Raw genomic sequence first — 14,450 nt, 5'->3', positions numbered from 1 at the left:
GGGAACAGTGAAGCAAAGGAGAATGGTTTTAATTTGCAGGCTGTATTTCCTCTTCTGAGAATGAAGAAGTCACATTAGAAGATCTCTAAAGCCTTTACAACCCTAGCATTCTGACCTAAAGACACTACATTCTAAAGCAATTAGTTTACATTTTTTCTAATCATCTGCTATCTTATTTAAATAAACTAGCCAAGTTAAAGTCATTAAAATGCTAAACTGTCACCTAACTATGTCATTTGGCTGTGTCTACAAGAAATTCATTAAAAAAGACGTAAAAATGTGGTCCAGAGGAATTTAAGCAATTCACTGTTACTAAAGCAAAGTAAAATATAATTTGAATTTGTTGCCACTATAAGTTGTCCAATTTCTGTATTTTTCATTATGCTAATATTTTATTCCATCTTCTTACTGTCTATTAAAAAAAGGATAATAGAGTCATAAAAGTTTAATATTGATAGGGACCTCAAAGAACTCCTGATCTAAGCTCCTAATTTTAGAGATGGAAAATTAATTTCAAAGAGAATAAGGACTATCCCAACGTGCATTCACCCTGAGAATGGCAAAGCAAGGACTAAAATTCTGTCTCTTGGTTCTCTGTCCAGGGTTCTTTTCATGTTATCATGATGAAGCATGAATGATAATATTATCATTTCACAGATGGTAAAACTCAAATGGAATCAATGATTCATTCAGTTACATGATCTACATATTATTTTACCCATCAGTGATGTCAGTATAGCTCCAGTACAAGAGGCAATCATTTGTTGAAGAGGAGTCACTTTGATAATTGGTGGTCCCTCTGCTTCAGGATTCATATTTTTAACTAATAGAAGAAAAATCTGTTAAAGAAAAGCAAGATGTAAAATAAAAGTGTAATAGAAAATGCCCTTAAGATCAACAGCTAAGAGTTAAATAAACTATAAAAACAATAACCAGTATTACTATCAAAGCACATGTTGTTGGACTTCCCTGGTGGCGCAGTGGTTAAGAATCCGCCTGCCAATGCAGGGGACACGGGTTCGAGCCCTGGTCCAGGAAGATCCCACATTCTGCAGAGCAACTAAGCCTCTGTGCCACAACTACTAAGCCTGTGCTCTAGAGCCCGTGAGCCACAACTAATGACCCCATGTGCCACAACTACTGAAGCCTGCACGCCTAGAGCCCGTGCTCTGCAACAAGAGAAGCCACCGCAATGAGAAGCCCATGCACCACAACGAAGAGTAGCTCCCACTAGCCACAACTAGAGAAAGCCCATGCATAGCAACGAAGACCCAATGCAGCCAAAAATAAATAAGTAAATTTACTTAAAAAAAAAAAAAGCACATGTTGTTGACCACTATCAGAAGTAAACATGTAAGTTCTATACCCCAAGGCACTAAACAATCATCATTAATAGAACATGTTCTCTATTTTCCAAAAATGGTAATGTACTTCAGCTAAGCTATGTGAGCAGCATCACATTTGAAAGACAATTAATAGATCATTAAGAAAACGGACCCTGGCCATGTAAAAGAATGAAAGCAGCTGACCAACAAGGCTCAAAATCTGAATTTAGCCTCAAAAGAACTACTCAGGTACTCGAACCTAGTACAGAATTATCAGCAAATATAGCACTATTTTTATTGCATATCAAACACTGTTGCAAAGGTACAAAATAAAATCAAAAACATAACCTTCGTAAGAAGTGTTATCTTAGAAAACTTTAATGAGAAAAGCAACATATATACTCTGTTGAAAAACTCAGTTAACACAAAAGAATACAAAAATCATTTAGAAACTTATTTTTAAAAAATAACCACCTGGGGCTTCCCTAGTGGCACAGTGGTTAAGAATCCGCCTGCCAATGGAGGGGACACCAATTCGATCCCTGGTCCGGGAAGATCCCACATGCCACGGAGCAACTAAGCCCGTGCACCACAACTACTGAGCCTGCGCGCCACAACTACTGAAGCCCGCGTGCCTAGAGCCCGTGCTCCGCAATAAGAGAAGCCACTGCAATGAGAAGCCCACGCACTGCAATGAAGAGTAGCCCCCGCTCACCGCAACTAGTGAAAGCCCACGAGCAGCAACGAAGACCCAACGCAGCCAAAAATAAATAAATTTAAAAAATAAAAAATAACCACTCATGGCCAAAAAAATAAAATAAAACAAGTTTTTTTTTAAAAAAGGGGATTCCCTGGCAGGCCAGTGGTTCAGACTCCATGCTTCCACTGCTAAGGGCCCAGGTTCGATCCCTGGTCCAGGAACTAAGATCCCGCAAGCCGCACGGTGCAGCCAAAAAAATAAATGAAAAAGTAACCACTGGCAACATACAGTATCACCTTTCCAAATGTCTATGTGCATAAAAATACATATATGTATATGTATACACACACGAAGATTACATCTAACTAATCAATTACGTACAAACATTCGTATTATCTGTGTATATGTATTCCTGTATCTGTGTACATGCACCTTTTTTGAAAGACAAAATAGATTACTACTACTCATATTGTTTAGTAGCCAGCTTTAACACTTAAAAATGTATTACAAACATGCCAATAAATAGATTTACATTATCATTTTTAATGCTTACATGGTTTTTAATTATATTTATTTAGTCATCCTCATATTCTTATTTAGGCTACTGCCAATTTATCATTAATTCATTAATTTCATAAACTCTCATATAAATATCCTTATACATACATCTTACTGTAGTGTTCCTACAATTACTATAGAAAAAAAAGTAAGATTGCTAGGCTAAGCTAAAAACTTGAGACAAATTGCCAAAATGCTTTCCAGAAAGATTGGACCAACTTATACTTCCATATTGGCAATAAATGAGTTCCTATTAGCCCATAAACTCACCAAACGCCCTCTCATATTACATATCATTTATTTTTTCTAAACCATTTGGAAGTAGATTGCCATACATCACACCCCTTTCATCCTAAATACCTCAGAATATTCCTATATAATCAAGGTACAATCATCAAATTGAGGAAACAACGTTGACAGTACTCTACAGTTCATTTTCCAATTTTGTCAATTATCCCAATAATGACCTTTATAAAAATGAATGGTAGTTGTATTGTTTATTTTTTTTATTTATTTTATTTTATTTTTGGCTGCGTTGGGTCTTCGTTGTTGTGCACGGGCTTTCTCTGGTTGGGGCGAGCGGGGGGCTACTCTTAGCTGCAGTGCACAGGCTTCTCACTGCAGTGGCTTCTCTTTGTTACGGAGCACAGACCCTAGGCATGCGGGCTTCAGTAGTTGTGGCACATGGGCTCAGTAGTTGTGGCTCACGGGCTCTAGAGTGCAGGCTCAGTAGTTGTGGCGCATGGGCTTAGTTGCTCCGTGGCATGTGGGATCTTCCCGGACCAGGGCTCGAACCCATGTCCCCTGCACTGGCAGGCGGACTCTTAACCACTGTGCCACCAGGGAAGCCCTGTATTGTTTCTTTAGACTTTTATTATTTACCTACCTGGTTTAAGTCTTTTCCTCAACTCTATGCTCCAATATTTTGTTTGTAACATCAGTAGCTGAAAATCTGTAGTGAAAAAAGAAAGTAACTGTCTTATCTTTTCAGACAGGAATGGGATAACAAGCCTAAAGGAAAGGAGTATATAAAAACTTTAAAACACAAATCAGCAAATATTTATTAACTATTATTTTTTAAATATTTCTATTAAGTGCTTTGAGGAATATGAAGAGCACTCCACAAATGTTATCATTAGAGTTATGAAAGTATTTTCACAAAAATATCTTCATATTTTCCCAGTAAATTTACTCTGCTTTAAAAACAATTCTAAACCTGAACATACGGACCCATCTTAGTTTCAAGAGAAGTTGAACAACCAGATTTTGTGACACTTACAGGAAATTCAGAGACTAAAGTAACATGGTAAAGCTTGCCACAAAATATAGGAGAAGGTGTAATACTCTGGTCTACAGGACTACTGTCTTAGTTTCTTCAACAGGTCAAAGTAGGGTGGGAAAAAAGGTGGCAGGGGAGGTATAACCATTCTAGAATAAAGGAATCCAACCAAACGCATCCTGGTTTAAAAAAACGAACTTTAAAAAGCCAGTCTGAAAGTAACTAAAGAAATCTGAACATGGGCTGGATATCAGATAATATTTTTAAATTTTGATTTTGTTAGTGAGATGTTATTACGGTTACGTAGAAAGTGTCTTTTTTTTAAAAAGGTTCATACTGACGTATTAAGGGCTGAAGTGTTATGATAGCTGTAGTTTATAATAATTCAGAAAAAATATATTATAATGTTAATGATCTGTTAAATCTAGGTGTTAAGTATTTCACTCTTCTGAATTTTTCTGTATATGGGAAAATTCGCACAATAAAATTTTTTTTTAATTCCTGAAATGTATGTAGAACCTTCAAATCTAAGCACCTACTTCTAACATTTGAACACAGGTCTTTTAAGTGGAAAAATAACACACATATGCTATAATACAGGTATATGCCTCCTCCAGAAAGGTAAGAAGACGTACAGTGCTTTATTTTGGCACCATCCTAGCAAAGTTGGCAACCTGAATATTCTCACCTTAAATTAAGGCCAGAAAAATTGACATATTTCTAGCAATTATTTAGGATGTAAGGGGAAAAATCCAAAAATTAGATGTAATTTTTTAGAACCAAAAATTAAGGTTATTTGAACTTTTATTTCTTAACATATATATATTTCAGAAAAATGTCATATCAACAATCTCTGAAGATCATAACATGAATCTACTTATGAGATCTGAAAAATTAGTCTCCTTTTCAAAATATTGTGGGTTAAATGGATAACATACCCAAAGATTCAGTAAATATGAAGGAAAAAATGGCAAGTTATATATATATAATCTTAGTGGAATGTCTAGAACTCAAAATGTATTCTCCAGTGCTTTAAATTCCCTCCAGTCCAGGGGGACTTCCCTGGTGGTCCAGTGGTTAAGAATCCATCTTGCAATGCAGAGGACGCCGGTTCGATCCCTGGCTGGGTATTAAGATCCCACAGCTACTGAGCCCGCGCACTGCAACTACAGAGCCCACGCACCACAACTAGAGAGAAGCCCGCACGCCACAACGAAAGATCCCGCGTGCCGCAACTAGGACCTAATGCAGCCAAAAAATAAATAAATATTAAATAAATAAATTCCCTCCAGTCCAATCAACCTACTTATCTTTTTTCTTTGTATCCACTCTTTTATGGGCAGGTACCATCCCTTTTTTAGGGAGCACACGGACTAGTGAGAAAGATGACTTTAACATTAATATCTCCTTTAACTTTGTGAGTCATAAACAAATCTTCTAGAAGAATAGCTTCCTTGCTCAACTATACAAAATTCCTATACAACTATACAAAATTCCTCTTTTCTATACTTTTTCTGCATTCTGTACTCTACTTAAGTTAATATTAATGATTTGCTATACCTGGCTAAGGTGGACTTCAAATATAAATGGCAAACATTCTTAACATGAAAAATCAATGAGCCCCTGTTGAGGGAAGAAAGCTACCTGATGACAAAATCTACTCAATCAAGCGATGAATGGAGATGCTTTAGTAAAAGGATTAGAGCAATATCCAAGTCAGAAAATAGTAAATCAATGTATACTTAGTATCATCAGAACTTTAAATTTTTTCCATCAAATGTGTGTTAAATGCTATCTTATTATAGTTTTATGTTCCCTGATCATTAACGATGCTGAACATCTCTTCATATTATTACCAGTATGTATTGCCTCTTCTGTACTATGTCCATTCATATCTTTTGTCCATTTTTCTCCTGGGGCATTTACTTCTTTTTATTGGTTTGAGGAACTTTTTATTCTTAGTACAAATTATTTGCAGGCTGTGTGGACTGTCTCTTCTCAGAGTCTATGATTTACTTTTCCTCTTTCTTTAAAGTATCTTTTGATAAAGTTCGTAATTATTTTTTGTGGTTAAAAAAAAAAACACAACATGAAGTCTACCTTCTTAACAAAATTTTAAGTGTACAGTACAGCACTGTTAACTATATGCACATTGTTTTACAGAAGATCTCTAAAACTTTTTCATTTTGCATGACTGAGACTCGATACCCATTAAATAGCAACTCCTATTTCCCCCTTCTTTTCAGCCCCTGGCAACCACCATTCTATGTTCTTCTGCTAAGAGTTTGACGACTTTAGATACCTCTTATGATTAGAATCATGCAGTATTGCTCCTTCTGTGACTGCCTTATTTCGTCCAGCATAATGCCCTCAATGTTCGTCCATGTTGTAGCATATGACAGGATTTCCTTCTTTTATAAGAAGTATATAATACTCTATTGTATGTATGTACCACCTTTTCATTATCCATTCATCCACTGATGGACGTTTACATTGTTTCCATTTCTTGAATTATGCATATTGCTACAATGAACGTGGGAATACAAATATCTCTTTGAGATCCTGATTTCAATTCTTTTGGATAAATATCCAAAAGAGGGATTGCTAGATCATATAGTTGTTCTATTTTAAGCTTTTTGAGGAATCTCCACACTGTTTTCCATAGTACACCATTTTACATTCTTACCAACAATGCACAACGTTCTGATTTCTCCACATCCTCACTAGCACATGTTATTTTGTTTTGTTTTTTAATAATGGTCATCATAACAAGTGAAGTGATAACCCTTTGATTTTGATTTCATTTGCTTGATGATTAGTGATGCTCAGCGTCTTTTCATATTCCTGTTGGCCATTTGTACATCTTCTTTGGGGAAATGTATATTAAGGTCTTTTATCCATTTTTAAATCAGATTATTTGTTTCTTTGTTGTTGTGTTGTAGGTGCTCCTTATATATTTAGGATACTAATCCCTTATTTGATATATTGTTTGTATATATTTTTCTCAACCCATAGACTGTCTTTTCACTCTATTATTTACTTCCTTTGGTGTATAGAAGCTTTTCAGTTTGATACAGTCCCACCTGTCTTTTGTTTTTATTGCTGTGTTTTTGGTGTTACATCCAAGAAATCACTGCCAAGATAAATGCTATAAGGTTATTCCCCTGTTTTCTTCTAGGATTTTTTAAAACTGTGGGTCTTATATTTAACTCTTTAATCCATTTTGAGTTGATTTTGTATATGGTATAAGGGTCAAAATTCTTAATGTAGCCAAATTCATTGGCCTTTTCCTTTTTTTTAAAAATAAATTTATATATTTCTTTGTTTGTTTATTTATTGGCTGTGTTGGGTCTTCGTTGCTGTGCACAGGCTTTCTCTAGTTGTGGTGAGCAGGGGCTACTCTTCACTGCGGTGCGCGGGCTTCTCATTGCGGTGGCTTCTCGTTGTGGAGCAAGGGATCTAAGCGCACGGGCTTCAGTAGTTGTGGCACGCGGGCTCTGAAGTGCAGGCTCAGTAGTTGTGGTGCACGGGCTTAGCTGCTCCGTGGCATGTGGGATCTTCCCGGACCACGGCTTGAACCCGTGTCCCCTGCACTGGCAGGCAGATTCTTAAGCACTGCACCACCAGGGAAGTCCCGGCCTTTTCCTTTATGGATAACACTTCTTTTGTGTTTTCTTTAAACAATCTTGCCCTACTCAAAAGTCCAAAAGATATTCACCTATATTTTCTCCCTAAAAGTTTTAAACTTTTGCTATTGACAAATTTTAAGTCCTTAATCCACGCAGAAAAGTATTTTAATAGCAAGTGAAGTAGTGACCTAATTTCATCTTTTTCCATGTTAAAATAGATAACTACTTTATCCAGCTCCAAGTATTAAATAATCCCTCCTTTCTCCTTTCAGCTGACATACTACTTGGTCATAACTAAGTTCCATTCCTGTGTGGAACTGTTTCTAGTCTCTCTATTCTATTGGTCAACTTATCCATCCTTAAACTGTACCACACTGTATTATTATTGTGTCCTAATAAGTCCTCATATTTGGTAGGGCAAGTCTTTCCTCCCTGTTCTTCTTCAGAAGTGTCATGATTATTCTTGGCCCTATGGTCCTTCATGTAAGTTTAAAAATCAGCTTACCATTTTCCTTGAAAAACCTCTTTGGGATTTTGGTTTGAATTGAATTGAATCTACAGATAAAACTGGAAAGAATTATATCCACAAATAGTCTACTCCTTCATTTATTCAGGTCTTCCTTAATGTTGTTCTGAAAAAATTAATTTTTCCTATAGAGATACTGCATATTTGTGGCAAATGTAACTCTAGATACTTGATAATCTCTAATACTAACAGTGTCTTCCTTTTAATTACACGTTCTCCTTGTTGCTAGCACATGCAACTAATTTTGTATATTCAACATGTATCCAGCCAACCTTGCTAAAAAAAATCCTCTATTATTTCTAATTATTGACTTATAGACTCTTGAGTTTGTCATGTTGTCTGCAAAAGCATATATTGTAAGTTTATACTGTTTGCAAACAATGACATTGATATCTGCCATTCCCAATCATTATGCTACCGTTTTAAATTTTCTTACTGCACAGACCAGGATCTCCAACACAGTATTTGAGAAAGAGTGGTGAAAATGAGTATCATTGTTCCATACCTGAATTTAAAAAGAATTCTTCTAAGATTCCCCATTAGGATGATGTTTGCTCTAGACTTTTTATTTATCTATTCATTTTTAAACGAACACTCTTCATCACATTAATGAATTTTCTTTCCAATCCTAATTTATTATACTTTCTTTCCTTAATACTTAGTTCCTTTCTACTACTAAGTAGTATGCCACTGTATGGATATACTACAATTTCTTTATCCATTCACCGGTTGATGGAAATCTGGGTTGTTTCAAGTTGGGGGCTAGTACAAATAAAGGAGCTATAAATATCCACATCTAAATCTTTTTTTTTTTTTTTCTGGTTTTAATAGATTTTTTTTTACTGTTCCATTTTGATCCCTTACAGTTCTATTTCACATACTTACTGTCATATGGCGCTGTGCCTGGGGCGTGGAGATAAGTCCTCGTAAACTCTGGCATCTATCCCATGGTCATGGGATAAGCCTGGGCCTTGGACGTGGATTCAGAGCCGTCACCAAGGAATCAGTCCGACAGACCATCTCCTCGGCAACTGACTGCTTTTGGGAGGTCTGAGGTCTTCTGCCAGCCTTCAGTAGGTGTTCTGTAGGAGTTGTTCCACGTGTAGATGTATTTCTGGTGTATCTGTGGGGAGGAAGGTGATCTCCGCATCTTACTCTTCCGCCATCTTCCCAACTATTCCCACATCTAAATCTTGAGCAAACAACTAGAAATAAACTGGCTGGATCAAATGGCAAATGCATGTTTAAATTCTTAAGAAATTGCCAAAGTATTTTCCAAAGCAGTTCTATCATTTTATATTCTCACCAGTAAGTTCTGGTTACTCCACATCCTTAACAACACTTGGTATGGTGATTTTTAAAAATTGTACCCATTTGAATAGCTGAGTAGTGATATCTCAATGTGGTAGTACTTTGCATTTTCCCAAGGGAAAATGATGTTTTACATCTTTTCACAGGGTTATTTGCAATATCTTCTTTACCCAGTTTTTTCCTTTTGTTCCTTGTGCCACTTCTAAAGAACAGAATAGGACAGAGAGATAAAATGTCACTTTTAAGATTATGTTATAAATGACTGTGACATTCATCCTACTTGACTCTTTGCTCTCTCTCGCTTGCTCTGATAGGGTGTGAACTGCCTGACGGAGAGGCCCACTTGGGCACCAAGGGCCAGCATGGAACTAGGGCCCCTCCAGTCCAACAAGTAATAGGAAACTGAATCTTGCTAACAAGCACATTTGTGAGACTGGAAGCAAATCCCTCCCCAGTTGAGCCTTGAGATGAACGTAACCTCAGCTAGCATCTTCACTGCACCCTTGTGAAAGACCAAGTTTTACCCACTTGAGCCACATCCAGATTCCTGACACACAGAAACTGTGAGACAGTAAATAATTGTTGCTTTAAAGCACTATATTTTGGAGTAATTTGTTACACAGCAACAGACAGGTAATATAGCATCTATTGGGATGATTGTATGGCCTTTCCTTTTAAGCTGATTATATGGCAATTTACATTGCTTGACTTTTTAATGTTTAAACTTCTTTGCATTCCTAGGATAAACACCACTTGATTATGTTTTATCCTTTTTGTATAGCATTAGTTTTGACTTGTTAAATTTTTGCTAAGAATTTTAGTATCATGTTCATGAGGGATACTGGTGCATAATTTTTTTTTATTAATTAATTTATTTTTAGCTGTTTTGGGTCTTTGTTGCTGTGTGCAGGCTTTCTCTAGTTGCAGCGAGCAGGGGCTACTCTTCGTTGTGGTGCAGGGGCTTCTCATTGTGGTTGCTTCTCTTGTTGCGGAGCATGGGTTGTAGATGCACGGGCTTCAGCAGTTGTGGCTTGCAGGCTACAGAGCGCAGGCTCAGCAGTTGTGGTACACGCGCTTAGTCGCTCTGCAGCATGTGGGATCCTCCTGGACCAGGGCTCGAACCCGTGTTCCCTGCATTGGCAGGCGGATTCTTAACCACTGCGCCACCAGGGAAGTCCACTGGTGCATAATTTTCTTTTCTTGTATTGTTTTTGTCTTATTTTGATTAATATTGGACAGAATTGAGCCTGGGGTTTTCTTTAGGAGATATAAGGATATTTGGGTTATTTCTTTCTTCTTGTGTAAGTGTTGGCAGTTTGTGTATTTCAAGGAATTTGTCCATTTAAGTTGTTAAACATATGAGCATATGATCATAAGGTTGTTCATAATATTGCTTTATTGTCCATTTAATGGCTATAGGCTCTGTAGTTATGTTGCCTCTCTTTCTTTATATTAGTTAATTTGCATCTCCTCTTTCTTTCCTGATCTATCTGGCAAGAGAGTTGTAAATTTTATTGACCTTCGCAGAAAACCAAATTTTGATCTCATTTCCTCCATTGTTTTTGTTTTCTATACCACTGCTTTCTCACATCATCTTTATTTCTTTACTTTTTACCTTGGGTTTGTGGACATTATTGATTTAATATCTTTCTTCTTTTTAAGATAGGCTTTGTAGGGCTAAAAATTCCCTTTCAAGCACTGTTTATATTGCATCTCACAAATCTGGATATATTGTGTTGTCATTTTTATTCTGCTCAAAATATTTTCTAACTTTCTGGTATTTCTTATATCATACCTATTGGGTTTTAGTATCAAGGCTATGCTAATCTCATAAAATTAGGTGGAGAATATTTTCCTTTAGAAGAGTCTGTAAGGTTGGGATTATTTGATCCTTAAATATTTGATAGACTATAACTGTGAATTATAACTGTATCTGTGAATTTTATTTTGTGTTTTCAAAATATGCATAATTTTATTATTTGTTAAACAAATACTCAGAAAAATCCATGCATTTTTTTGGTGATGAAAAGGCTATGATTATTTTGTACATAAACAATCACCAACCTTACCACAAAAATATAATAACATATACTAAACCAAAGAAGAAGAGAAATCTTCATTGAGTTTTATAATTTTTGGTCATTTGAGTCACTACAATGTAAACTAACCACTGTAACATAAGAGATACAATATTATTCACTATATACATGAGTTTCTCATAGCCACAAGTATTCGATTCCACAAATCACTGAAAAGTTTAAATGCATAAATAACACTCTATTTGGTAGTAGCTACTTCCATAGGGAATTTTGGACGGGCTATCTAACATTCATTCTTTAAAACACCCTCAAGTACGAAACTACTCTTGCTACTGGGAAAATCAGACACACACAAAACCAATTTACCACGATAGGCTTCAATCTGGGCCATGAGAAAAGTCTCAATGAATTTAACAGGTTTTAAGTCATATAAAGTATGTTCTGTGACAACAACGGAATTAAACTAGAAAACAAAAACAGAAAGGTATCCGGAAATCCCTAAATACTGGGAAGCTGAATAGCACACCTCTAAATATCTCATGGGTCAAAGTAGAAATCAAAAAGCATTCTTACACATAATAATCAAGTGTTGAGGGGACTTCCCTGGTGATCCAGTGGTTAAGAATCCACCTTCCAATGCAGGGGACGTGGGTTTGATCCCCGGTCAGGGAAGTAAGATCCCACATACCACAGGGCAACTAAGCCCGTGTGCTCTGGAGCCTGCACACCACAACTAGAGAGCCTGCACTCCACAACTACTGAGTCCACACCCTCTGAAGCCCACACACCACAACTAGGGAGAAGCCCACACGCTGCAACGAAGACCCCATGCGTCGCAATGAAAGATCCCACATGCTGCAACGAAGATCCCGCATGCCACAACTAAGACTCAATGCAGCCAAATAAATAAATAAATGAATATTTAAAAAAATAATTAAGTGTTGAAGGTTTCCTTTTGACATCAAGCACATGATAAAAATACACATTACCGCTACACATATTTAATATTTTATTAAAGTTTTTCTAGCCATCTAGGTAAAGCAAAAAGTATATATAAAGTTTAGAAAGAGAAAAAAATCAGTATTTGCAGATGACATAATTGTGAACACAGAAAATTTAAGCCCATCATTGAATTATTAAAACGAATAAGTTAGCAGTGTTGCTAGCTATAAAAACCAATATTCTAAGTTAAATACATTTCTATATACCTGTAACACATAGCAAATTAAATTTAAAATAAACAGCATGTACAGGAGCATGGAAGAATTTCACGTACTCTGGCAATAAATCTCACAACATATTCTCAAGACATCTGTAAAAAATATATATAAAATTTAACCAATTTAAAAGTATTTATAATTCAAAAAGATACATGCACCCCTATGTTCATAGCAGCACTATTCACAATAGCCAAAACATGCAAACAACCTAAATGTCCATCAACAGATGAATGGATAAAGAAGATGTGGTACATATATACAATGGAATGCTACTCAGCCATAAAAAAGAACGAAATAACGCCATTTGCAGCAACATGGATGCAACTAGAGATGATCGTATTAAGTGAAGTAAGTCAGAAAGAGAAAGACTAATATCATGTATCACTTACGTGTGTAATCTAAAATATGGCACAGGGACTTCCCTGGTGGTCCAGTGGTTAAGACTTCACCTTCCAATGCAGGGGCTGCGGGTTCGATCCCTGGTCAGGGATCTAAGATCCCACATGCCTTGCGGCCAAAAACACCAAAACATAAAAACAGAAGCAATACTATAACAAATTCAATAAAGACTTTAAAAAATGGTCCACCTCAAAAAAAAAAAACTTTAAAAAAAATAAAATAAGGGCTTCCCTGGTGGCGCAGTGGTTGAGAGTCCGCCTGCCGATGCAGGGGATGGGTTCGTGCCGCGGTCTGGGAAGATCCCACATGCCGCAGAGCGGCTGGGCCTGTGAGCCATGGCCGCTGAGCCTGCGCGTCCGGAGCCTGTGCTCTGCAGCGGGAGAGGCCACAACAGTGAGAGGCCCGCGTACCGCAAAAAAAAATAAAATAAAAAATAAAATGAAATATGGCACAAATGAACCTATCTACAAAACAGAAACACACTCACGTACAAAGACAACAGACTTGTGGTTGCCAAGGGGGAAGTGGGTGGTGGAGGGAAGGACTGGGAGTTTGGGATAAACAGATGTAAACTATTATATATGGGATGGATAAACAAGGTCCTACTGTATAGCACAGGGAACTATATTCAATATCCTGTGATAAACCATAATGGAAAAGAATATAAAAAAAAGAACGGGGCTTGCCTGGTGGCGCAGTGGTTGAGAGTGCACCTGCCAATGCAGGGGACACGGGTTCATACCCCGGTCCGGGAAGATCCCACATGCCGTGGAGCGGCTGGGCCCGTGAGCCATGGCTGCTGAGCCTGCGCTTCGCAACGGGAGAGGCCACAACAGTGAGAGGCCCGCGTACCGCAAAAAAAAAAAAAAAAAAAAAAAAAAAGAACGTCTATGTGTATAACTGAGTCACTTCGCTATACAGCAGAGATTAGCACAACACTGTAAATCAACTCTACTTCAATTAAAAAAGTAAAATTTTGTTAAGAAGTCTTAATATAAAAAAAAAATACGATTTCGGACTTCCGTGGTGGCTCAGTGGTTAAGAATCCGCCTGCCAATGCAGGGGACACAGGTTCAAGCCCCAGTCCGGGAAGATCTCACATGCCATGGAGCAGCTAAGCCCATGCACCACAACTACTGAGCCTGTGCTCTAGAGCCCACAAGCCACAACTACTGAGCCCACATGCCACAACTACTAAAGCCCGCGCACCTAGAGCCCATGCTCTACAACAAGAGAAGCCACCGTGATGAGAAGACCGCGCACCTCAACAAAGAGCAGCCCCCGCTCACCACAACTAGAGAAAGCCCGCGTGCAGCAACAAAGACCCAACACAGCCAAAAATAAATTAATTAATTTAAAAAAATACCACTTCATGAACTGAAATAATGAATGCTATGAATATATCAATTCTTCCAGATTATAAATTCACAGGAATCACGACTAAAATCCCCAATTTTTTTTCAT

General features: G+C 37.3%; 1 protein-coding gene across 5 annotated transcripts in view; it reads right to left on the bottom strand.

Moving 5' to 3' along the window:
- The window catches only part of SLC25A40 (solute carrier family 25 member 40), a 56,575-nt gene that overhangs the window by 30,146 nt on the left and 11,979 nt on the right, over positions 1-14,450 (bottom strand). For 2 of the 5 annotated variants that reach the window (XM_082661584.1, XM_082661587.1), the window contains exons 1-2: positions 8,903-9,102; positions 719-839 (exon numbers count right to left, since the gene is read on the bottom strand). In XM_082661584.1, the coding sequence (XP_082517710.1) occupies positions 719-839; positions 8,903-8,908 (127 nt within the window). In that variant the 5' untranslated portion in view covers positions 8,909-9,102. Of the gene's footprint in view, positions 1-718; positions 840-3,469; positions 3,536-8,902; positions 9,103-14,450 lie in introns of those variants that run through there. The other 3 variants (XM_082661585.1, XM_082661588.1, XM_082661586.1) reach the window with 3 other exon arrangements.

The sequence above is a fragment of the Grampus griseus genome, assembly GCF_964374135.1.
Source record: "Grampus griseus genome assembly, chromosome: 9".
NCBI lineage: Eukaryota > Metazoa > Chordata > Mammalia > Artiodactyla > Delphinidae > Grampus > Grampus griseus.
The sequence above is the reverse complement of the archived record's forward strand: the minus strand, read 5'-3'. Positions and strand labels throughout refer to the sequence as shown.